The sequence below is a fragment of the Sturnira hondurensis genome, unplaced genomic scaffold, assembly GCF_014824575.4.
Source record: "Sturnira hondurensis isolate 20B ecotype Veracruz unplaced genomic scaffold, ASM1482457v3 Scaffold0008640, whole genome shotgun sequence".
NCBI lineage: Eukaryota > Metazoa > Chordata > Mammalia > Chiroptera > Phyllostomidae > Sturnira > Sturnira hondurensis.
In genome coordinates this window covers 18,604,592-18,630,407 of record NW_028081271.1, presented here as the reverse complement: position 1 = coordinate 18,630,407, position 25,816 = coordinate 18,604,592, and the positions used below count along the sequence as shown (strand labels likewise).

Sequence of the window (25,816 nt, the reverse complement as noted above, 5' to 3'; positions counted from 1 at the left end):
TGAACCAACCAGAGAAATTGCCTTCTAAAAGCTTGTCTCTACAATCATACTGGAGAGTTGAATGCAATGGCAAGGCAAGGTAAACCAAAAGGCACCACACTGGTAAAAAGTTCACTCATGTCCAGGCTGGACTCCACTTTGATCTCCAGATGCCCAGATGCTTCACTGGAATCTTCCAGTATGGCTAACTTCTCCCTTGCTACAACCTACTGTTCACTAGCTCATGGGTTAAGGGAAGTCGAGTCTTTCCCACTGGCTAGCCCAGTCAGTCTCTTAGACGCAAACACAGAATCCTTCTGCCTGATTTCAGCTGACCTAATCAGATCTGTCTAGTGGGTCAGGTGGAGGGCGAGTGTGAAGACCTGGGTCGGGCTGCTTTAGAGGCACCCCTGCTCTGTCATTAGTGGACAATGTGGTTTCAGGCAGGTACTTGTTCCTCTACCTCAGCTTCCTGGTCTGCTCAGGGGGGTTACTAATCATGCCTATCCTGTACATCCTCAGACAGATTAAGTGAAAAAAAAAAAGCAGACAGGCACAGGGGAAATACTCAGTAAAAATTAGCTATTGCAATGATTAATACCCTTGTCAAAGCATAAGTTATTGGAACCCTCCAATGCTTCCTGCATACTTGGATTTTTTTATGTGGAAGACAGAGATAATAACAACTGCTTTATCTACCTCCGGCATCGTTGAAACAAACATAACACATATGAAAATGCGCTGCGAATTGTAAAACACTCTATGAATATGAGTTGTATTAATTTGTTGTTATTAGTGTTGTTATTATTTCTGTGCTACAGGCCATCTAGGGACACGGAGAGCCTGGTCCATTTTCAAAAACTCAGAGATGTAAGGGAGCAAAGCGGGAAACTCCTTCGAGAGGAAGCTCACCTCGATGTCCAGCAACATGGTTTGGTTTAAGGACAGAAGCCCCAGCTTACAGCGCCTCCGTCCGGACAGAAGTGTGCTGCAGCTGTCAGTCAGCCCGTAGAACTTATCCTTGTCCAGATGCTGCTCCATCTGAGAGCTGAACCCGCCTCTCACCAGCACCTGCAGTAACTCCAGGACGTGATAATTGTAGAAGGCCTGGAAAGCAAGGGCGGGCCATGTGTTAAGTCAGAAGAGCCAGCTCCTGAATGGTGGGTTTGCTATAGTCTTGGAGGTGCTGAGGGCATCACTGAAATGGATCCGATGGTGCAAAGCAGTGTCTCTCATTATTATTATTAAAATCACTTAAAAGCTGGCAGTTTGGATGGGGTGCTGAGTTAGCCAAAGCGCAGAGAAAATAACACTGACCCAGTTCCTGCTCCCTTGGGGGTCACACTATAATGAAGAAGAAAATGGGTAATTATAGTGACACGAAGTACGTCCCCTGTACCAGAAACGACCAGAGGAGTATATCAGCCCACAGATATCCTGGTAATCATCAGTGTATTTTTAAATATAGGTATTCAATGAGACTGCAATCGATTTTTCCTTAGGGGACTACAGATGCTGTCATGCTGTCACCCCTACTGGAATCCTCTGGTTGTGAAAGTATTTATATTCCTTTTGATGGTGACCTACTAGAGGACAGGTGTTGACTTAGGTCTTATTAATATCTAGGTCTCCCGTAGCTCTTATGGTAAACCTAACGGATTGTAACTATTGAATGAATGGATGAAATTTTAAAATCTTTGGCGTCCAAGTAAAACCAAAGGAGGACATATATGGGCAAGCTTCTTATTTTGAAAGTACTGCGTGCGCATCTGAACGACCAACCCTAGCCATTTTCTAAGTCAGTGTGGATTAGGCATTGCCATGCATATAAATAGCAGTGTAAATATGTCACCCGTCAGGTTTTCTCAAGTCTATTGAATACTTGGTTTCAAATTTTCCACCCTCTGTTTTATCTGTTAGATTTTTACTCCAATAGAAATGGGAGTTTATTTGCTTAAAGGGTACCTATATAAAAGTCAATGATTTTGATTTTATTATAAATAAGAATGACCTCAATTGTTATTAGTCTAGAAATTTTGCCCTTCATTTTCTCTACTCCCAAATTCAGGAACTTAGCTCCTAAAGCCTGGATTACAACATGGGCCTGTTTGCTGGCTTTCTTCTCACTTGAAATCTACTGCGTAAAACGCTTCCAGAGAGGTTTTCTAGAAACAAATCAGATCATGTTACCCACCTCCTCAAACCTTCGTGGTCAGGCCCCTGCTACAGAGCCAAACCCAGCTCCTCCGTAGCGGACCGTCCAGCCCATCACAGTCTATCTGCAGTGGCTCACGCTCTACACTTACTCCCCACGCTCCTGCTCAGAACAGCTCCTTCATCTTTCGTCAGTTTGGCAAAGGGTATGCTGACCTCCATATCAGAATAAAATTGCCCTTTCTTGGTGGTCCCATGGCCACTGGCTGTTATTCTATTTCAGTCTTCTTGTATGTTATATTACAGCTCGTCTGAAACACGCCTGAGTTTGAGTCTAGGACTGGCGTGTCCCAGCTGAATACTTTTGGACAATTCATGTGCCCTTCCTCAGCAAGAGTTTCATAATCATTAAAGAGGACAGAATGAAACCCACCCTTGAGCGTTATTTGTGGGACTAAGTGAGATATACAGCACACCTTACTGAACTCTGTTCTCTTCAACATTGGCTCTCCTGTATCTGGCTCATCTGGAGTGATATTTGTGAGTGCAGATTTCTGGGATCCCAGCTCTAATGGATCAGCATTTATGGACCGAGGTGGGAATCGGAATTTAAAGGACACTGCCGGTGGTTCTGACACTGGTGGTTCTCAGACCACACTCTGAGCAGTGCTTCCTTAACCCCTGTGCTCTTTCCAAGCACGGACTCAACCTCCACCATACTCTCACCCTCAGGAGTGCCCTGAGCAAGGCCCTGTTCGAGAGCTGTAGGCATACTGACTGCAACTGGCAGCTGATTTTCAACAAATAAATAGTGTAAGTAAAATGTAGGGACTATTGGGACAAGGTGACCTGGGAAATCATACAATCTACATAAATCGTATAGAAAAAAGTTAAAAAACTTTCATAATATTTTCAGATTAAAGGATGACATTCAGTGCCCTCCCCAGACTAACATCCGGACTAAAGGTGTCCATCCCCTGAGTGATGGTCGTCTCCTCCTCCCATTTCTCCTTTGTCCCATCTGGCTACCACCCAGATGCCTGCTTATAGAATCGGCTCCCTGAACGCCTGGAGGGAATAGAGGATGTAAATCCAGGTTGAGCCACAATCTGCTTAAGAACAAGAGGCCGTAGCATAGAGTGATCAAACATAATGCTGTTAGAAAAATTCTCTACTGAGTAAAGAAAAGGAGTAAATTCTAGGGTTATCCAGGTGTCGGAGGCGCTAGGGAAACATGTGCTTCACATATTTAACTGAGACAGGCTTAGCTTTTGAATATATCATTTCTTCAGTTTCGATATCAAAAGGATTGCAATGCTCTATTGGGGGAGATCATGGGATTTGCAAGCCACCCTTACTTGGTAGGCTCATCTTGTATTTTTACCATTTGGGGTTCTGTGGTACTGGCTTTACTGGTCTCTGTTTCTTTTGCATTCCTCTCTCCCTCTCTCTCTCTTTTCTTATTTCTGAAGAAAATATGAAAGTTGTAAAGTGCTTGAAATATTTTATAACTTCTAAACTTGAATACTGTTTCTAATATAACCCTATTGACTAGAATTTGGGCTCCTGGTGTTAGAAAATGTTGCAGCCCAAAGTGTTTTAACTTTTAGCTACAATTAAGCTCAAGGTCTCTCATAACCTAGAATATTACTTAACAGCATAGTTACTAACATCTTAGCCACTTGCTGCTATTTATTCTGAGAATCTCAAAAGGCCTTAAGACCCAACATTCTTTGAGAAATACTTGTAATTGAGAATGAACTTATATGGCAGGGCAACTGCAACTAACCAGATGAATGACCTTGGTAAAGTCGTGTTACTTCTGTGGGCCTCATTTTTCATATAAATATAAAGGGAAATGTTGCCTAATTTATGTCCAGTTCTGGAGTTCTATTGTTGTAAGGCCACACTGGAATTCTGCTTGTGGTTCTGAGTGCCTCTCCACATTTCATTTTCGTAGCATTGAACGGATAGCGGATTAAAGGAGAATCTGAATTATACCTCATAGGCATGTTTCTCCACTGGGGGAAGAAGCATGCAGTAGCATACCAGAGGGTAACTGAAGCCGCAGTGTTGAACTGAATCAAGAGATTTGAAGGGAAACTACATTACTTACGTTGAGAAGAAAAATCACAGGTACAGCAAGGAAAATAGGAAATTCCTATTTGAAAATCTAAAGCAAAACTTCAGTGACAAGTTTACACATTATTCAGGATTTGTTCTGTCCCTTACATCTTCTGCATACTCATGAGAAGGAAGAGGGCCCTTAAATATTAGGTTGGAAATATAGTGCCCCAAATTGGAGTCAAGACGGATGATCTCGTCTTGTTTCAGAAACTGCTGAGGTATACGCTGCCCTTTTCGTGAAGGAGTCTGTTCTGAATCCATTTGCCCTTCTGGGTAGTATGGGTGTCAGAGAAACAAACACTTTGATTCTAACCATAGTCTCTGACTGTGCGGCCAAACATGTTTCTTGGTGCAGGAAGCTCAGGCAGCAGGTTGGGAGAGCCAAACCCAGAAGACGTTTTTGGGGGAGGGAATATTATGGGACAGAAGGGACATGCAGAAGGGGATGGAGTGGCGGACTCCTGTCTCCCACGTAGGACTACCGACTGGAAATTGGAAACCTGTCTCAGAATCGAGGAGAGCAGCATCTGGTTCTCTTATTTTACGTCTTCCTGTTGGTCATGTGGTCTAACTTCCAAGGAGTGGTTTTCAAAGTCTTCTTAACAGCAGAAATCCTTCTGCAAATCAGATCTTCTGTGGGAGCCTCCTACGCGACCCAGATGGGAGCAGACTTGTTTGGGCTGGAGGGAAGGTGTGGGTGGACGTGGTGCTGTGAGTGCATCTGGGCCTCTTCTCTCCTGCCTGTGCCCTCGGCAACTCCAGAGCACTCAGGGAGACAGGCTCCTCTAAGCAAAACTTCAGTGTCAACGTATTGGAAAAATAGTCATTATCACAGAAAGAGATTGCCGAAGTGGCGGCTGTGTGCGGTCTGGCTCTATTATCATTACAAATCTGGGTCTGAAAACCAACTTGTCATCTGTGAGTGCTGTGACCTTTGGCACATTATTTACCTCTCCAAGCCTCAGAGTCTTCCTCTGTAGAATGAGGCTCGCAATTGTATTCCCCTAATTGGGTTGACTGGAGAATCAAACAAGGTAATGTAGGTAACGCACTTAACAAACACCTTAGCTCAAAGTGAGTGCTTAAGATGTTTATTACTGTTCCTATCACAAATAAGCACACAGGGAGTGCTTATTTGTGATATTGCACATCTGATTATTAAGATTATCTCAACACCAAAGCTTAGCAGAAGAGGTGACTCGAGGTCTGAGGCGGGAAAGATGCGGGCACGACCTGGAGGCAGAAAACCGTGCCCACTAATGGTGTCTGCCATGGGCGTGTGCTAGGGGAAGTGACAGACCTCGGGCCTTTAACTGCCATCCTCACTCATGGGGAGATCTGGAGCCCTGCTTTCCTTTCACATTTCCCCCCAAGGAGATGATCTGATATGTCTGGAGAATAAAGTGGGATATTGGAGAATAGATTCTGGAGCCACCACAGTGGCCCCAAATGTTTGCAGTGCAAGAGGATACATTTTCTCTTCCTCTCTGAGGCTCCTGAGCAGGTAAAGTCCGGAGGCCGACCAAGATCCAGTGGTCCTCGGGGGAGTGAGGAAGATGATAGACTTGGAGCCCTGGGCCTGTCCTTTGGGCTTTTCCTTTGTGTGGCTGGATGACAGGAAGTCACCCCCACCCTCAGAAGGCTGAGCAGTACCAGGACCAGGGGAAGGAAAACGACAATGGGCAGGGTTCCCTGAATCTTTCCAAAGGTCTAGTTCAGCTCATCATGGCCAGAGACTCAGGGCTGGAGCTCTACGTAGCATTAAGTGTGTTCCTTTTGCTGTGCTGTATATCACTAAAGATTGAAGGGCTGAGGCAGAAGTTGCTAGGCAGAGGTTTAGAGGTTCAAGATCCCAGCTCACCCCTAAACATAAAGGATGTCTGTCCTCATCCCATTATCAGTGACCACATGCCACCCCTAAATGAAGGACTTACCAGAAGTACTTTAGAGCATCGTGGCTTTTGACCTCAAGTGACTATCCCATATATCAGCCACAGCATGTGGCTTTTCCCCTCCCCCACAGAATTCATCCTGGGGCCTCAGAAAACAATTGAGCTTTTACATAGCTCACTTCATTTTCCAGCATTGTCCTCTCCCACCAAGGCACCCGTTGATACAATATCTGAAGGCAGCCTCAGAGGCAGAGGTGTCCCTCTAGGAGGTCACAAGGTCACACTCATGTGCTGAGTGATGACAGGTCCGGGTGCTGACTCATTGCCAAGGCCGTGTTTCCTATGCTTACATTACGTGTTCATTTGTTTCTATTTCCATTCCTTCAGCCCTTCTATGCCCATCCTGCTCTTCCCAACAGCTCCAAATAGAATCTGTGGCTGTGTTTGTACCTGTGTGGGCCAGTAGAGTTTAATTAAGGCTCAAGTTTAATTTAAGGCACAAAGCTACCTGCCATCTAGGAATCTCTGAAGAGAACGGGGATGTAAAGCCATCGAAAATGTATCCTGTGGACAGGTCCAGTTCATCAACAGTCACCTTCTGACTGACAGCCAGTCATTAATTACAGGCAAGGTAATTGATGCACCAAAGACAGACACAGCCACCTTCCCAGAGAAGTAAGCTATCTCAACTCCCTGCAGTGTGTTTCTCCCTGGCTCAGTGAAAGCTGAATGTTGCTCAACCCTCCAGGAAACTCAGTCTCCTGACTTGTCACACTGCCACTGACATAGGCTTCTCTCTCCGAAGCTCGATGGGATTTAGGAGATCCCCCAGTTCTCCAAGGCCTGGGGAGGCTGAGCCCAGAGCACTGTCATTCCCTTTGTACTAAAGGGCACTGAATCTGTGAGGGGGACACATGTGCACCTGCCGTGCTCCCCGCAACGTGAAAGCTGCACTTCTAAGGCGCCGTACAATTAAGGAATGTTTCCTTTTCCATCTGGAATTCCAGAAGGCAGCACGTTCATCACATTGTGCCCTTAGCCTTGTGCATTTCGGCGTCTGTGTAGAGACATTCAGCCATTTTGCTGTCCTTCCCTTGGAAAATTCAGGTACGAGGGGTCTGTGAGACAGTGGGTTATAGGAATTTCCTTTGGAGGACATTGCACAGACTCTCACAGATGGCTATGCACACATCTTGGGAGTCTTAGTCAAATTCCCAGAACACACCGGGAGGGCTCCCACCTCACTGCCTTCGCCCTGCTCCCTCCTGCCCTGCGTGTTCCTCCATCAGAGATCAGCATGGTGGGCACTCTCCTCTCCCCAAGACTCAACACGTATGCCACCTTCCCTGGCCACGTTATTGGAATCTGCAACCCCTCCCTCAAACCGGACATTTCCTATCTCACATCACCTTGGTCCTTGTAGTATACACCTTCTATATCCAGCCAACATACCCTACCAGTTCCTCACTCATCGTGTGTACTTCAGTCTCCTCCATTAGCACGAGTCCCATATGGGCAGAGACTTTGGTCTGTGTCCCCAGCACTTAGAGCAAAGGCCTGCACAGACTACCTGTTAAATAGGTATTTGCACAATAAATTAATTCTACTATGGGTGTTTTGTAGTCTATGCTAAGAGGTGCTGAGAGCTGAAGAGCAACAATGCAGTCAAACATCTGACCCAAGGGAAGAGCAGCGTGGAGGGACACCTGACTCGGCTCTGGACAAAACTCACACCACCAAAGGCCAAAGCTTTGTGCTGGAACTCCATGTTCCTTTATGGCTGGTTTCTGTGGAAGCTTTGGGGGATGTTTTAGAGAGAAGAGAAAGCAGTATCTCCTGAGCTCCGACACCAAAGGGCCTGAGGCACTTGAAGTGAAAGGCAGACAGACACGCAGCGCTCATTCTCCCTGGTACCAAGTGCACCAGCTTTTAAGTTCTTAATCTTGAAAATGTAAAGAGTTTGCTCTCCTTGCCACATAGTAAGAAAAGATGAAATACTATATATGAACAAGTTTTTTTAAAAACTAAAGAAAATTTAGAATCATGAGACATTATCATTATCTACCCATGCCCTAAGCCATCCACACTCCCCTCTCCTAGGGGCTTGGTCTTGGGGGCTCCTCAGCTTGGCGGCACTTACTGTGGCCAGGAGGGAATCCAAGAAGCTGCCGGAAAAGACAGAGCCTGTGGAAAAGGAAGTGCTGAGATGCAGGCTTGTTCCTGGGAGGCGCCCTTCCATCCTACTGATCTGTTCAATGAAGTGGATGTTGGAAGGATTTTCTGCAAGGCAAAAGAGGTGAACAGAAAAAGGCAGGCAGGCAGGCTTAAGAATATTGCATCTGCCTTAAGAATAGAGGCAGACCAAGGGGTGACCACTAGATCCAAGGGTTTGAGGCTTCCTTTGGGGCCAGTGTGGGACCTGCCCCTACTACGATGCTTTTTCTTTCTTTCCAAGTTTCTTCTTCATTTCTTAAGAACATGAATCCCTCTTGGGCACCTTCATCGTCAAGGGGATATCCTCAGACCTCAGACTCAGTTTCTCCATGCAAATGTCCTGATTGTCACCTTTATATAATTTCTCTCTCAAACCAGGACCTTTCGGAAGTAAAAGGGGGCAGTCTCAATAACTGCACCGAGACAACAGGTCTCAATAACTGCACAGATAGGAACGTGTGATTGCCCCCACTGTAGCCTTTTTCATAACACTAGGCCACAGATGGCTTGGAATTTCTCCTATATCATCTGGTCCTGAATGAGTTAAAACAGTACCCATCAAAATGGAATGCATGTATGAATCACCTGTTGCAATAAGATCTTTTTACAGTAAGATTCGGATTCACTGGGTCTAGGGTGGGGCCTGAGATTCTACCTGTCTGATAAGTTTCCAAATGCTGCTGCTGCTGGCTCATGAACTACACTTTGAGTAGCAAGGGCTCAAAAATCATCCTAATTAAGGCCAGTGTAGCAGTGGCCATATTACCCATTCACATATCTATACTGGCCCAGGGCGGCAACTCAGACCCCAGTAAGCAGCCTCTGAAGTGAATGGAACTGGTCCTTGTTGGGAGTGACAGCCAAGGCACTAACTGCCTTTGTTCTAAGACTATTGCTTTAGAAATGTTTGCACAGAGATGGTGTCCCCCACCAGAACAAAGGCAAGGCATGCTTACTGCCCATTATGAAAGATTCTAGTTCCTCTCTTATACAGCAATCCCCGGTGGGTCCAGGTATCGCTTGACCCGGTTCATGTCAATGGTGGGAGCAAGGGCTTGGGCAACAAGCACAAAATGATGATACTCTGGCTACTGCTATCGCTGTGAGTAATAAACTCTTCTTTGTCTCTGACCCAGAGGTTTTGTGTCTTCTGTTGGTCTCCATGAAACTGTGACAGGTTAGTTTGCAAGTAGCTTACATTCTTAGACCTCCACAGCTTTTGTCAATTGTATGCAGATCAAAACAAGTCTCCCGGGCATACAACTCAAAATACATTCCTAACTAAGACTGGATTTTCCCCTCATTCTTTAAGTGATTCCTTAGTAAGGTTGGGTGAAGTGATATACTGCTACCATTAGGGAAACATTTTCTCCCAAGAACTATGTATTTTCATAAAAGAGGAGCAAGGTCTGAGTAATACCAAACCCACATTTCTTTTGCACACACAATTTCTTCTTCTGGCATTGCTGTGTCGTCCCAACCCAGGGGCCTCAGCTTTCCCAGGCATTTTCCCCGCAGGCCACTGTACGTTCCGTACCCAAGTGCTGGCAGTCAGATCTGCAGCTCCCATGTCACTGTGACCCTTTCCAGTCAGCCAAAGAACAAAACACAGTGAGCTGGCAGGTGATTTGTCAGGCTAATCTGACAAGGGCCACCTGGTGCCAGGAAGTCTTCAGTTGCACAAAGCTGGAAGTCCCTTGAGAGTGACCAGATGTACTTCTGGGCCAGCGAGAACCTGACTGCTTTCCTCCCAGACACTCTAACTTACATTACAGTCTTCTCATCAGTGTCCTTAGTGCAGCTACACCTCAGGGCTAGAGATGGTTCAAAAGGGCAAAAAAATCAAATTAAACTATAAATAAAAACTGCAGCTGATAGCTTAAAGGTAGCTGCAAATAGGCTGATTGCTACCAGTCAAGATCAGGAGAGCTGAGAACCTCAATGCTGAATCTGCAGAGCTGCAGCTCCAGACTATTGTGAATAGACTATTTCCTGTCTGCGGCACCGTCACTCCCAGGTCACGCAGTAGTGGTGTCAGCTGTTGGTTCCTCTCTAGGTCCCCCTGCTTCCTTTGTGGGGCGAAGAGGTCTGTTTGTCTTGTTTGGTATAAGTTTGTCTCAGCTCAGATGCTCAAAGTCATAAAATGCCCATTGAAAATATTGCTGCATTACAGACTCCAGTCAAATTGCATACCCTGGAGCAGCTTTACACATCATCTCTGAGGTGGTCTCACCTGTGTTAAGGGTACCACTCCCTTCTTTGATGCCTTCCCCTTTCTGCATCAGTTATCACCAGTGTTAAATCCCCTGGTGCCTCACCATCACCTCCACCTCCCAGAGCACATGGGCACCTTCCCTACCCTGCTTTCTGCTCCTGGAGCTCCTCACATCCAGGAGCACTGCATAATGTGCATTTTCCACAAGGTGTTGGTGAAAGGTAACGGCTTATTCTGGTATTTCTGCATCTAGTATTTGCATTTTAGGAGACCACCACTCAGGACCGGAATTAAGATGACTGACACAAGGGACACCTGGACACGAAACTGAAGAACCCTGGGAGTAGGCACCTCCTTCAAGTCTGTACCTTCCTCGGTGCCTCACTTGCCTCATCCTGGTGCCTCCCTGGTATCACTGTAGGAAGGGAAGGTGCCTGACCTAAAGTCCCAGGATGAGTAGATCAGTTGGTATAGGGAGTTCTCTTTTGGCAGTCTTCAAGTTCATGTCCCCTCCCCTGGGAGAGTCCCTCTGAATACGACTGCACCAGCTGCTGGTCTGTCTCTGCTGGTAACTGGAAGAGTAGAGAAGGCAGATGGCATTCCTGCACCCTGACCCCCACACGCAGCAGGCTCTGCCAGAGGATGTGGCCAATGGGCGAAGGCCCAGTGCAACATCCCATCAAACTCTAATGCTCTCGGGGTTCCATTCTGTTTCTCCAGGCTTTGGCTGGGCAGACTTTAAAAAGAAACCCGAGACATCAATGATGGATTACACAGATTTCTCCCTTGAGTTTTGTCCTTGAAACAGAACTTACTCAGTTCAGTGAGGATGGGGACTCTTTGGTGTTTTGATCTCCCAGCTCCCTCAAAACTCTGTGACATCAGCTCTGTAGACAGAAAGCAACAAAGAACGAAAGAGACTGATAAATGCAAACAAAATGGCTTGCAAACACGATAAGGATGTAGAAGTATACACCTTGTAACTTGGTGCTTGCGTTCGTAAAGTTCCTCCCATGGCCTAATCCTAAATGCTTTTCTGTATGTAGAGAAACCAATACATGAGCATCTTCAGCATCCCATTTCGAGACATAGTTTGTGTGTGTAAGTGTGTATGTGCACACACATAGGTGCATGTGTTCTTTTTTCTAAATGGCACTTGACATGAATTACAATAAAAGGGAAAGCTGTCCCAGTACTTGCTTATTGACATCACAAGTAAAATGATTGTGCTCCATGGTGCGGTGGTGCGGGGTAATGGCTCAGGCGGGCAGTGACTCTAACCACGTGCATTAGCTTGTAGAACTTTTAGGAAACTAGGACTAAACAGGCAGCACTGTTCCAATCATGCTTGTTTCTGGCTGATGGTGCTGCCTGCCTCTTTGGTTTCTTATCTGGGTCGAGATGCGGCTCACACCTTCCTTCTTCAGCAGAACTGGCTGCCTCCCCTCTCCGGTTGGCCTGCTCCAGCCCAGAATGCCTTGAGAGTTCCTTAAAGACCAAGATGTGTTGTCACCCAGCGCCTTTGCCCTTTGTGTTCAGTTTACAGACAGATGTCCCTCTGTGGCAGGTGAGGCCGTTTACCTCTGTGGGCCTTGATTCCAAAAAACAGCCAGGGCATAGCACTGCCCAGAAACCACCTTAGCACGTAGTGAACTATGGAGTTTCAAAAACAAGCATGACCCCAGAGTTTTGGTCTCCCAGTTAAACTAAAAAAGCATAAAGAAAGAAAAGGGAAGTTGGAGTCCAGTTAAAAAACAAACAAACACCCCCCAACACCCAGTTATCTCGTCAGAAGTTGTGCTTTAAAATGGCTGGTTACCTTCCATAACTCTTCTGAGAATACTGTGTAACAGGGCAAAAAAATCTGTGGAAGTTAAAATTCTGCTTTTAATTAAATGCCGTGCTGCCTTGGAAAGAAGATGAGGTATTTGGAGAGCTTTCTGTTTACTGAGCCAGACAAGTGGTGGGGTGGGAGAGTGAGGTGCAAAATGAACGGAGTGAGTAGGCAGGTAAGAGCGGAGAGACAGACGAACGGAGGGCTGTGGGAGCTCTGACCACGGAGACGGGGACAGGGGAACAGAGTAAATCCGAAGGGAGGTTATCGTCAGACAGAGTGCTGTGTGCTGCCATGTTTACTGCCTCTTCCACCTCCCCAAGAAATACTCAGTAAAGCAGCCAGTTCTTGCTACGCAGAGAAGCGGTGAATGTATTTCTGATAGTCACTAAAATGCTAAGTCATGCTTCAGGGAAGATTCGGGGCAAAAAATAAAAATGTGCAGGAGTAGCCCAGCACGCGTGGTGTACAGTTGGAGCTGGCCAGCCCTTCGGAACTTGGGTTGGAGGAGATGGAAGCCTGGAGGGCTAACCTTGTTCACACAGCTGTTTAGGAGGAAGGCTGGGCCTTGACAGAATTCTACTAAGCGACAGAAGTCAGGTGGAAAAAGACAAAAATCATGAATCCACCCACATGTAGAATACAAAACAGAAAGTCCAAGAACAACAACAAAAAGAAACGAACGAACAAAACAAAAACAAACTCAAAGATACAGACAACAGATTGGTGGTCACCACAGGGGAAGGTGGGCGGGGGAGGGCGAAATGGGTGAAGGGAGTGGAAGGTGTGGTGAGAAATAGAAAGCAGTTTTGGTGCTGAGCGCGCTCTAATGCATACAGACCTTGAATTATGTGGCACACCTGACAACATAGGTTATGAGCCAGTTACCTCAATAGAAGAAAGAAAGGAAGGTGATCATCACTAACTAGAGACACCCTAATTCACTGGCGAACCATGGTCATGATGAACCCGCATACTTTAAAACGTGGGATTCCATCATGCAGGGCGTCCTGGGGGAACTGAGATTCTGCTTTATTCTCAGAACGGTGCAAGATGCGTCATCTGCTGCATGGTCCTTTCCTTCCTTCTTTCCCTTCTTTTTCTACACCTTTTGAAAGAGTATCTCCTCCACACGAGGACTGTGGAAGTCTCTGCTCCAACTACATGCCACGTGTTGCAGGTACCAAATTACAAAATATTCTCAGACAGCGATGAGTTCTGTGATTGGATCAGGGAGATGCTGGTAGTTAGGGTTTGAAGAGATGCCTCTGTGACTTGGAACAGGGTCCTGAGAGGTGAGGAAAAGCCATCCTGGTAAAGAAACGGGATGTGGGACCCAAGGCAGGAAAGAGCCGGTATAAACAGGTAGAGGTGGGAGAAAATTCAGACTCCCTACTGGAACTGACATGATCTGGTAAACATTTGTAAAAGATCCCTCTGGCTCCTGTGAGTAGTCAAAGCTGTAGGGAGATGAGAATTACACCCGGGTCACAAAGAATCTGTGAATCAATATAACCCAGTCACCTTTGAAGTACCCGACTCAGTTGACATACCTTGCCCAAGATTAAATGGCTTGTAAATGATAGATGGGTTTTCAACCCCGCCCCCCATCAGCACCAACTTCAAAGCCCATGCTCTTTTTAGGGCCACTTCATAGCCCGATGAAAATATACAAGGTTTGGCTGGCATTTTAGTGAAATATTTAGTTCAGATCCCCACAAAGGGGCAATCCTCCTTTGACCCCCACTTTCTGATTCCAGTTCCCTCTAGAAAAGGCTTGGATTATCCTGACTTTCGAAGTTAAATGTTCTTATTGGATACACACATATCCACACTGGCTGAAGAGACTGCTTAAGTATCTGCTCCTGACATTGGCTGAAGGACAGTAACTGCATTTCTGCCTTAACTCCGCCCATTCTCCGGGAGCAACGGTTCATTCAAGTATGTTCAGATCATAGCCTGGGTACATTTTGCGAATGTCAATATTTTTGTTAGCTAATAGTACACAGTATTATACCTGAAATCTTCCAGGCTGGCAGGGTGCTATTACAAAAGAGTGCTTAATTGTAGATTACAACTGTACGTTTAAATTTCAGTAGCATATTAAGTTGTCAGACTTAATTACCGTTACGTGTTTAGATTATGCCGCAGATCATTTAGTTCAGTCCCTGGGTTTGCCAACCTGTTCTCCTTGTGATGTGACAGAGCAGCGATTAGAGCATCACTGAAAACCCCAAAGTCTTCCATGGAGATGTCCAGGGGGCCGGCTTCCTTAGGGTCCTTTGGTGATTCCTCCCTGCGCTGTCCCCACGCTCCCACCATCCCTTGGGGAATCACTGTGTGGAATAGCCTGGTGGTACCGTGTGGGCTTCATGTGTAAGGGTATCATGGCTGCGAAGATGTAGAAAAGCCCACTGATCCCCGAAAAGCCTCATCAGGTAAGATTTCTGATCTCAGTACTATTGACATTTTGAGCCAAAAAGTTTTTTTTTTTTAAATCATGTAGGGCTGTCTTATGCATTGTAGGATGTTTAACAATATCTCTGACCTTAACTCACTAGATGTCAGTACCATGCCCCCAAGCTATGGCAACCAAAACTTTCTCTAGACACTGTTAGGTGACTGTTGGGGGCAAAACGGCCCCTTGCAGAGAGCCACTGACCTAGAGAAAGGGAGAGGAAATTGCCCATCAGCTCATCTTACCTAGTGCTCAGCATGAGAGACATTTTCTACCTCCCAGGCAGAATTTCACAGTCCTTTACACTGTTGCCTCTTGTAGATGGGCGTTCCCATTCCCATAGGGAGTGCGAGAGGGTATTACCATGAAATGGGACGAGTGGTTAAGAGAACTGAACAGGCTTCTCTGCAGATGGGGATTTCTAGGTGTAAACTTCAGGTAGAGTCCTAGAATGCTAGAGTTGGCGAGGTTTCTGAGCAGTGGTCCTTTGCTAGTCACATGTGCTCAGAAGCTGACTTTACTGATGCTCTGGGGCCGGATAAGCAGACTGGGTGGCTTTTGCTAGGTTGCTCAGCAGAGCCCATCTGGACTTCCATTTCCACATCCACCCAGGTGGGCACAGCTTCCATAAAAAATGGTGCCAGGTCTACACAATAATTTTTCTCTCAACTTTCCCTTTTATCTTTGGGGAAGAACCTATACATGCTTCCTGATGATCCAAATACAGAGAAGGGCAAAATTAGATGTATACATGTTATGTGCATAACAATACACTACTTAGTAAATAATAATACAAGAATAAACCAGTGTGTGCACGCAGAGCTGTAAACCTCCTTATGCCCACCCATGTATTTGACATTCCTTTATTTTCTCTTCCTCCTTTCCTTCTCTCTCCTCTATCCCTTTCTATCAATCCACTCAGTTCTTCTGTTAAGGTCAGCCTTCCAGCTTGTAGCAGAGCATGTGAGGCATCATACAGAGTCAATACTTTGGTTGAGTGAGTAAGTGGAAGGATGAAACTCACTACATATAAAGGAAACCTGAACTGAAATCATAGGTTTATACCTTTTTAGTTTATAGAGGATGCAAGATTAAAAACTAATTATAGGAAGGACAATCCACCCAGAGGATTAAGTCGGTGGCTTATGATGTTGTCAGTGTATCCAGACTTTTATCGAGTGGGCCTTTTCATTTGCATATTGATGGTACTGCCTTCAAAGTGAACACTTCTTCTCTGCCCAGTTACGGATGTTGCAAGCATGATGCACAAAGGCACCCACACATACACATATACACACACACCACCCCCTCACCCCCCTCTCCTCCCCACACCATACATAGGCACCACCCACTAATCCCGGGTAAATCTAAGTGACCCCAATGGTTGACCTAAGGTTTCATGTGCAGAACACAACATTTTTTGTGGATCTTCAGATGTGCTCAGCAGAGGTATGGCTCACACTTCCTTAGTCCAGATTTTTAGTGTACTTTGACATACATGACATGCTTTGCTTTTAGTTCTGCTTTGCAAAACACCCGGAAACCCTGGGTACTGAGTGGTGTTTGGTTGCTTAGTGAGGGTATATCACATAGTTGGCTTAGTTCACATACTGAAGATTAGACTAAATTACTTGTTTATCCCTTTGTCCCAAGAACATTATATTTTTTCACCTAGTAGCAGTGCTTAAGGGGTCAGAGAGAGTTCCTTTGGTTTCCCAGTTTGACTCATGAGCATTTTTATCCACATCCATAATCATGAAAGCCTTGCAAAGCCTTCAACGCCTGACCTCTCCAAGCTCCATGCAAAGTAGAATAGCTGTAGTCAGCGTCTATTTGGCCGGAGGACTGAGTACCTGATCTTGACCCAGAGAATCAACATCCCCAAAGGCAATGCTGGATCCAGGGAACTCCAATCATGATTTACTGGAATGGAAAATCTGCTTCAGATACCAAAAATGCTTCAGTAAGAGTGCTTTCATACTAGGTTCGGTGGCCAGCAGTCCATTTTTAGAAATAGACTAATATGTAAGCCTTTCCTATTTAGGGAGTGGAGAAGAGAAACCACAATTTTGGAGTGGGGATTTGTGTCAGGCACATTTGGGGCACAGGAGATGTGCAAAAACTACTCATGAGTGCAGCTCACTGGTTGGTTTGCTTCAGTTCAGTAAACGTGGTAAGCATCGAATGAGTGACTCATGACTGTGCTAGGCACGGAGAGGATGCACGGGAGGAAAAGACACGGTCCCCATCCTGGAGATCTCTCCACTTCTCACTGCCTCTTTCCAACCTGAAGTTGAATTATGACATTTTTAGTCTAGGGAAGTTGGAAGAGACTTTAGAGGTAATATTGTAAAATTCATATATTGAAAGCATCTTGAAGAATAGAAGAGAATTATACTTCATTCTCTCAACCATGAAACTAAGAATAATAACTTGAACATTTACAAGATCTAATGAGAATTTCATTGACAATAATACCTGCAATTAATTATAACAATATTCCAAGTGCTATCTTCACTGATATTTGATTAGTAACACTAGCGCTTGCAATTCTAATGGGGAAAAGTGTTACATGCATTCTGTTTAGAAGACGGACATCATTTTTCAGTTGACTTTCTAGGATTCCCGAGGACTAAACTGTCACTCCTCCTCCCCATGATTCAGGTACTTCAGAGGGAAGTTAATTCTCTTTCCTTGGTCCATTCTCCCTCGGCTCTTCCTGTCAGGCTGTTGTTCTTACCTAGCTCCGAGGGCGTCGGGGCACAGCAGCTTATCCGCAGTGACCCTACGTTGAGGGTGGCCATGATGGTCTCTGTGTCTACCAGAGTCTGGCTGCCTGATGAGGTGGATGGGGAGGATAGGACCACACACATGGCACATTCCTCTATGTTGACGGCGTGGAGGTCTCCAACAAAGAGCGCAGATCCCTAATGAGAGAAAGCCGGGTAGAGGAGGGACTTCAGACATGAACAGATTTTATACCATGGCTCATGGTGGTGAATCTTTATGGGTGATAACTATTTTTGAGCCAAAGCCTCTCCCAGCCTCCACTGACTTGATTCTAAGACTTTGTTATTTGATCTCTGCCACATTGAGCCTTGTCAATCAATCATGAATACCTTAGTGTGGCTACATCTCACAGACCCTTTCCTGAGAACAAATCTGGATGAGACAAAGGAGGTCAGCGAGTGGGAAGCCTAAGTCCACTTAAATAACTAAAGTAGGAGAAGGGAAATGAGGGAGGGAAACAGTGGTGAGGGAAAAAAATCAGAGAAAGGAGAAGTTATGGATCTAAAGGCAAATTTTGTATCCTCACAGTTTCATTTGTAGTCAATCCCTCTCATACTCTCCAGATGAACTAGCAAAGTGGTGGTTGATTTTTTTCCTTTGGTAGAAAAATAGGGATAGATCTGGCCCTGCCTTCAGGTATCTTAGATTCGAATACTAGTAATTTCTCTTTTTAGTTATATTTGATTGATTATGCTAATACAGTTGTCCTGATTTCTCTCCCTTTGCCCCCCTCCACCTAGAACCCCACCACTCCCTCAAACAATCTTTCCACCTTTGTTCCTGTCCATGAGTCATGGGTATGAGTTTTTCGGCAACTCCATTTCCTATACTGTACTTTACATCCCCATGGCTATTCTGTAACTACCTGTTTGTACTTCTTCTTCTTCTTTTTAAAGATTTTATTTATTTATTTTTAGAGAGAGGGGAAGGGAAGGAAAAAGAGAGGGAGAGAAACATCAACCTGTGGTTGCCTCTTGCACGCCCCCTACTGGGGACCTGGTGCACAACCCGCACCTGTGCCCTGACTGGGAATCAAACTAGCAACTCTTTGGTTTGCAGGCCCATGCTCAATCCACTGAGCCACACTAGCCAGGGCCTAAAATTTCTTTTGAGAAATCAGGTGATAGCCTTATGAACTATCCTGTAGGTAACTAAGTTCTTTTTTCCTGTTGCTTTTAACATTCTCTCTTTATTTTTAACCTTTGGCATTTTAATTATGAGGTGTCTTAGAGTGGGCATCTTTTTATCCATCATAATTGGGACTCTCTGTGCTTCCTGGACTTGCTTGTCTATTTCCTTTACCAGATCTGGAAAGTTTTCTTTCATTATTTTCTCAAACAGATTTCCAATTTCTTGCTCTTCCTCTTCTCCTTCTGACACCACTGTGATGCAAATGTTGGACCTCTTGAAGGTGTCCCAGAGGCTGCTTACACTAACCTCAATTTTTGGATTCTTTTTTCTTGTTGTTCTGTGTGGTTGTTTTTTGCTTCCTTATGTTTTAAATTCTTGATTTGATTCTCATATCACCAATTCTATTGTTATTTCCCTGTAAATTGTTATTTATTACAATTAGTGTATCCTTCATTTCTGACTGCATCTTTTTTATGCTGCTGAGGTCCTCATTAAGCTTCTTGGGCATCCTTATAACGAGTGTTTTGAACTCTGCATCTGATAGATTGCTTATCTCCATTTTGTTTGGCTCTTTTTCTGGAGTTTTACTTTGTTCTTTCATTTGGGCCATGTTTCTTTGTCTCCTCACTTTGGCAGCCTCCCTGTGTTTGTTTTTATGTGTTAGGTAGAGCTGCTTTGATTCCGTGTCTTGGTAGTGAGGACTAATTTAGTAGGTGTCCTATAAGGTCCGGTAGCACAGCTTCCCTCTTCACCCAAAGCTGGGTACTGGAGGTGCCCTTTGCGTGGGCTGAGTACACCCTTCTCTTGTAGTTGAAACTTGGTTGCTGTTGGCAGATCAATGGGAGGGATTTATCAGGGCCAGTCATCTGCAAGGGTTGGCTATTACCAGTGACCACCAACCTCCATCCTTTGTGGAAGATCAACTTTGTAGGGGCAGGGTGGTAGTGCTCCAACATGATCTGCAGCTGTCCACTGGGTACACTGGCAATGGGCTTTCCTAAGTGGTGAAGGCCAAGGTCAGCTCCCACCTATGTTTTGCCAGGGGCCACCCTGACTAAGTTATAAAGCAATCTGAGATGGCTACTACTTGTGTTGGGCTTGGAGATTCCCAGGTGAAACTAAGCTACGAATCTAGGCTGGCTGCTGCTAGTGCCAGGCCTGGGGCTCACTGAGGCCAGTTGTTGCTTGTGTGAGAGGATTTAGGAAGTTGTGAAGCATGAGAAAAGACCAGCTACTCATATTGAAAAAACAGCATGGGTAGGCCCATAGGTTGGGTTGGACTGTGCCTCTGGGGATCTCCAAGGCAGCTCAGACAGTGTTAGCCAGGTTGATGGAGCCTCAGATATAGCACCAGCTTGTGCCTCCGTGGGGGAAAGGTCTAGAAAAAGGACAATGGCTTCTCCTTGACTTCATGCCAGACACTTCGGTTTCTACCAGTATGCAACTGGTGCTTTTCAAGCTGCCACACTGGTGCTGGAGCTCAGAGGGAGTGAGTCTGAGTAGGAAAGTCTATGTGTGTGGTCTTTAAGAGGAACTGCTTGGAGGTCCAGAAGTTTCTTCCACCAACTCAATCCCTGCTGGTTTATGCAGCCAGAAGTTGTACGGATTTATCTTTTTGGCACTGGAACCCTGGGCTGGGGAGCCTGCTGGGGGCTGGGACTCCTCACTCTTGGGATATCCCTCCTGGATTTTTATCTACCTCATGCAGGTATGGGACCAGCCTGTTCTATGTCTATGCCCCTCCTAATAGTCCAGGTGGAGATGGTTTCTTAATTCCATAGTTGTCAGACTTTCATTCAATTCAGCTTCTGACCGTTCTGAATGATGGTTTTTCTACATTTTAGTTGTAATTTGGATGTGATTGTGCAAAGAGATGAGCCGTGTCTGCCTTCACTGCCATCTTGACTGGAAGCTAGGTAATTTCTCACATTAGCTGGATCAGAAAAATTCTGGTCATTTTCTTTTTCTTCCTTTCTTTGAACTAGACCAAGGGAGTAGTTAGAGGGAAATTGTGGTAGCTTTTTAAAAAAGCAAATGAAATTCTTGAGAGAATGATATTTGCGGTTTGAAAAATATTCCTTACATATTACCAGCATTCTGTCATGAAAAATCAGTGCTTTGGTGCATTTCACACTACATGTAATAGTTTTGTATTTTTTTTATTTCAGAGTAATGGTGGCAATAATGGGATATAGACCTCTGAGTGTTCAGAGCAAATACAATCACAAACCTGATGCCACATACGCATAATGGACCCATTTCTCAGAAATGTAAACTTAATTCCTTCTTTTCATATGTCATCATGAACTCCAGAAAAGATGGGTCTCCAGAAAAGATGAGGAAGTCAGAGCATAAAGGCCGGCCACTGTCAGCTCAGGTTTAGACGTTCAGTCGGAATCCAGTTCAGAAATTCAGAGAGATTCTCATTTATATAAAGACCAGGAAACGTGGTTTTGAAGATTAAACATAGTGGCTCCTGAGCACGCTGTCTGGATGTAAACCGCAGCCCTGCTATTTACCTGCTGTACAGGTGAACTTGGGCAGATTACTTACTTTCTCCATGCCTGAAGTCCCACATCTTTCAAATCTACCCCGCAGGGGCATTTTGAAGCTTAAATGAAATAATATACATAAAAATACATAGAGCTGTTTCTGGTACCACTATACAACTGCAAGCTATTAGCAGTAGCAGTAGTAGAAGTAATGCTAGGGTCATTTGTGTTGTTATTATAAATATTTACTATCCCTTATGTCATACTCACAGGCAGAATGTAAATCTGGGGGAAATTCCGGAGAAATCGCCATTCTCTCTGCAGATAATCCAGAGATCCGATGAACACGATGTCCTTCAGCTCCTGCTGGGTGTAGTTGCTAGCTCTCAAGGGCATCACAAAATTCCGAAGCCCCATCAGGGTGGAGTGGGCATCTCCAAAGATACACGCTACAATGTGGTTCCGAAACTCATGTTTCGACTTGTCAGTCCGTCTCTAGGCGTAAGCATGCCAGAATCTGGTCATTTTCAGAAACAAGGTAAGAGCCCCTCAGAAAGGGCTCCTCCCCCTCCCCCAGCTCTTCCAGGCCCACCCACAGGGGCACTTCCCCAAGGACATCAGAGATCTGCAAACTGCTCATAAAAATGGACTTATTCAGAGTAGGGCAATTATACTTTTGATCTTTTTGTGGAGTTCCTTCTTATTTTATTTTTTTACGTTTTCTCTTGGCCCGAAGTGCATCACATAAAGCTTAAATCGACATCGTTCCTCAGTTCAGTGTGAAAAATGAACCAAATGGGGAAAATACCTCTCAGTTCCACTATATGTGTTTAGCCTTGTATGTGCTACAGTGAGATTCAATGACAAGCATTCCAATTCCATTGCTAACTTTGTCTTCCAGTGAGCCCTGACAATTGCATCAAGTTGCAAACAGGTTAGAGTTTTCAGCAGATTTTCTTTTTCGTTTTTTTAAGATTTTGTTTATTTATCTTTAGAGGGGAAGGAAAGGAAAGAGGGAGAGAAATATCAATGTATGGTTGCTTCTGGTATGTTCCCTGCCGGGAACCGGCCTGCAACCCAGGCATGTGCCCTGACTGGGAATCGAACTGTGATCATGTGGTTCGCAGGCCCGCGCTCAATCCACTGAGCTATACCAGCCAGGGCCTCAGCAGATTTTCATATGTATGTAAATACATATTAGTTTGAACCACATAAAATTACATTTTATGGGTCCAAAATGGTTGCATATTGGCAAGTTCACAGGGTCCAAACTAATATTTATATTTAATAACTATTTTTCTTAGTTTTGAATAAGACATAATTGCTAACGTGGTGAGTTGCAGCTACCCTAATAGTCTTCTCGTTGATGTGAGAGCTCTGACAATTTTGTGTTTCTCATCACATGATCGATCATGCTTTTACAAAGGCCAAGCTGTTTCAACAGACTCTCTAAAATTGAAAAAAAATTATTCTTCGTGGAAAGTGCAGGAAAGAAATTGAAAATTCCATTTGATCCCAAATATTTGAATATGTCCCATACTATTTTTAGCATTGTCAACTGTAACATCTCTTTTATAGCTCTAATTTGAAACAAAATAATACACACGATAAAGATTTAGATTAGGTGTTCCCCACATTCATAGAGACTTTTTGAAATGATAAGTGTAACTTTTTCAAAAAGTAACAGTGTTCCTGAAGGAAACTTATTTCAGATCTTTGTACAATTTCTTTAAAGCAATGAGCCACGGTTTCCTCTATGGGGCCGAGATGGAGCTGAGCAAGTCCTGAACGTGGCTTTGTATTCTGGCTTTGCTGTTAGTTGTGCGAGTATGACCAAGGTAGTCAATCTCCCTGATGTTGAGTCTAAATGGGTTAAACATACATAGAAGTTAATTCTGTTGGGAAAGCTAAATAAGACATGGAAACTACAGTGTTCAACTCATTAACTGTTAATCAAATTGGATTCTTACAGAATCCCTAGATGTTCAGCGGGGAACTCTTGGAAGATGGCAGGCAACAAATCAAAGTATTTAAAAGCATGCCACGTATTTTGTGTGTTTTACTTTCCTAAGCACATGAAGACTCAGAATGTTTCAAAGAGATGTACCCTTCTCCCTCGTGCCAGTCGTTAGTTGGGTGAAACAACAAGCTCCTGTGAAAATGGGCTGATGAAATCTAACAGGATAAACAGCAACATTTGAGAGCTCAACAATGCCAGTCTATCAAATTAGCATATACGAGGAAATGCTCTCCAAAGGGACTCGCCCTGTGAGGGGAAATAAAGCTACTTACTTGTCTGGAAAGCCTTCCTAGAGAGTGATATGAATCTTAACCACATCTCCTAAATAATCATCTCTAGCTAATACAATTATTTTAACTTGAATAACGAAGCCTCCAACAGTATTTAATACAATGTGCCTAAAGTCCAACAATTGCTCTTCCGAGGAAAACAATTAGCAACAAGTTACAGGGCAGAGTGCACCAATGGGCACAACCAGAGAGGCAATTTTTCCAAGAAACTGCGGCACAAAGCTATCTCCCAACTGAGAAAGATGGTGGTTTTGGGGGGAAGGGAAGGTTGCACTATTTGTTCCAAGTAACTTAAAGTGACCACTTCCACTTGACCCTGCTGTAAACAAAACCTATTTCAAATGCAATCTGGACATTTCTCCTCTAGGGTCGCAAGTTCCAAAACTCTTATAATTTCTTAAACTAGACGCCTTTCTGCACTTATCAAAAGACGCAGCTGGTGTTCTGACCTACATTCCACGTCAAGTGCCACAGGAAGATAGCGGCCATAGAAACCTGTCTGTGTGCTTAATAAATAGGGTCTCATAAAACAGCGTCTCTTTCCATTTCTTGGTCTCTTGGATGCCTCCATCTGCAGCCAACTTCCCAACATTTCTAAAGATTTCTGTCCCACTGAAAAACACGTCTGACTGCCTGCTCAGTGGAGGTTTATTTTGCTGAGTTTAAAATAAGATACAATGGCCGAATTGGTGGGTTTTAGCAACCCTAATAGGCTAGTTGATGTGACAGCTCGGACAATTTCGTGCTTCTCATCCAATGATTGATCATGCTTTTACAAAAATTGAAATGTATTCTGTCAGGACACAGGCACATGGATTTTGTATGTATGTGTAACATAAAAGTGAACTAAACTAGTTTCTAGAAAAGCAAGAACAAATACATAATTGTTAATTAGTCATAGATGAAAAAATTATATAAGGTTCATACAATATGCAAGCAATCACTTTTATTGGTTAAATGTACTAACTGCTGCTTGCAAGGCAAACCACTGAGATTGTATCTGAGTTCCTCACTCTGGAAAATGAGGACTGATGGGGATCCAGGAAACAAGCTTCAGAGCCTGGATTAATATACAAGGCTTTTAACATCTTAGTCGCTGGCATTTCATTGAGCTGAGTTTGTTATCTTCAGAGGGTGGAGACAGGGTCAGGATTCTAATATCTAAAAGGATTCATCCAAGTTGTAGGGGACAAACATCTAGGAGATACATTCTTGACTAATATGTTAAGTATAAACTTATAGTCAGCTTTAAGAACAACTGCAATTGAAAATTCAGACTTTAAAACCAATAGATTAAGATAGTGTTTATTATGGATACTTTTTCAAAAAGGAAAGACTGCAGAGTTCTTGAAAATTGAGTTTCCCTGGTGTATTTAAATTAGACTTATTATAAGCAAAGCAGCGAATTTTCAGGGGAACATTATTCTGCACAATGGACTCAGCCAAACTGTCAAAGGTGGGGAAGAAGTAGTTGAAGCCTCTGATCTAACTGTTTTAAATCCCAGTATTTTATCCACATAGTCTTTGTCCAATGTCACATCTACTACCCTGTAAACCATTCATCTAGTTGGTTAGATGTGTGTTTTTCCTTCGAAATTCATAGTTTACAAAGAGAAATGGCAGGTACTTATGACTAAGAGAAGTTTAATTTTAGTTGAGATCCGGTGCACGACCACTTACCAGAATCACCTTTTCCAAATGGGTTGCTTTGCACCAGTGAAACATGCCGCTGCTATCAAGACACTCAGAATCTTCGTAGAGAAAAGTCCTAAGCAGGAAGAATGGAGAGTTAGCTTGAGCACGTCTGGGGCTCCAGTGTAACAAAGCCAGGATGTGAAAATTCATGAAAGCTCGGAGCGCAAACTGGAGAATAACTCAAGTAGAGTAACCTCAGGTCTGAGACTCCAGATCAAAGATTTGTGTCTGAAGAACACCAGGAGCTGGGTGTCCAGACTATATCAGAGCTGAAGATACACTAAATCTGGGCAAAAGCCACAAGGATTGTGTGTGTGTGCACAGGCCTGTGCGTGTTCTTAACATCTGTGCTTTGATGATAACTACCTTCACTTTGAAGGTAGTTATTTCTCCTCCTGATTTTGCTACCATCATGGTGATATTATTATTTGGGGGGAAATCATGAGAGTAGTTTTGCGTACCTGAATGTGCAATTTTAAGGGCTGTGAGGTAAGTTCTGGGTAGCATCTCTCTTTAGCCTGTTTT

General features: G+C 44.3%; 1 protein-coding gene across 1 annotated transcript in view; it reads right to left on the bottom strand.

The window, feature by feature from the left end:
• KCNU1 (potassium calcium-activated channel subfamily U member 1) overlaps positions 1–25,816 on the bottom strand; it is a 127,942-nt gene that overhangs the window by 3,615 nt on the left and 98,511 nt on the right. Inside the window, 6 exon segments of the mRNA XM_037055092.1 lie at positions 892–1,086; positions 8,293–8,432; positions 11,397–11,468; positions 17,614–17,800; positions 21,557–21,781; positions 25,277–25,364. Coding sequence (XP_036910987.1) covers positions 892–1,086; positions 8,293–8,432; positions 11,397–11,468; positions 17,614–17,800; positions 21,557–21,781; positions 25,277–25,364 — 907 coding nt within the window.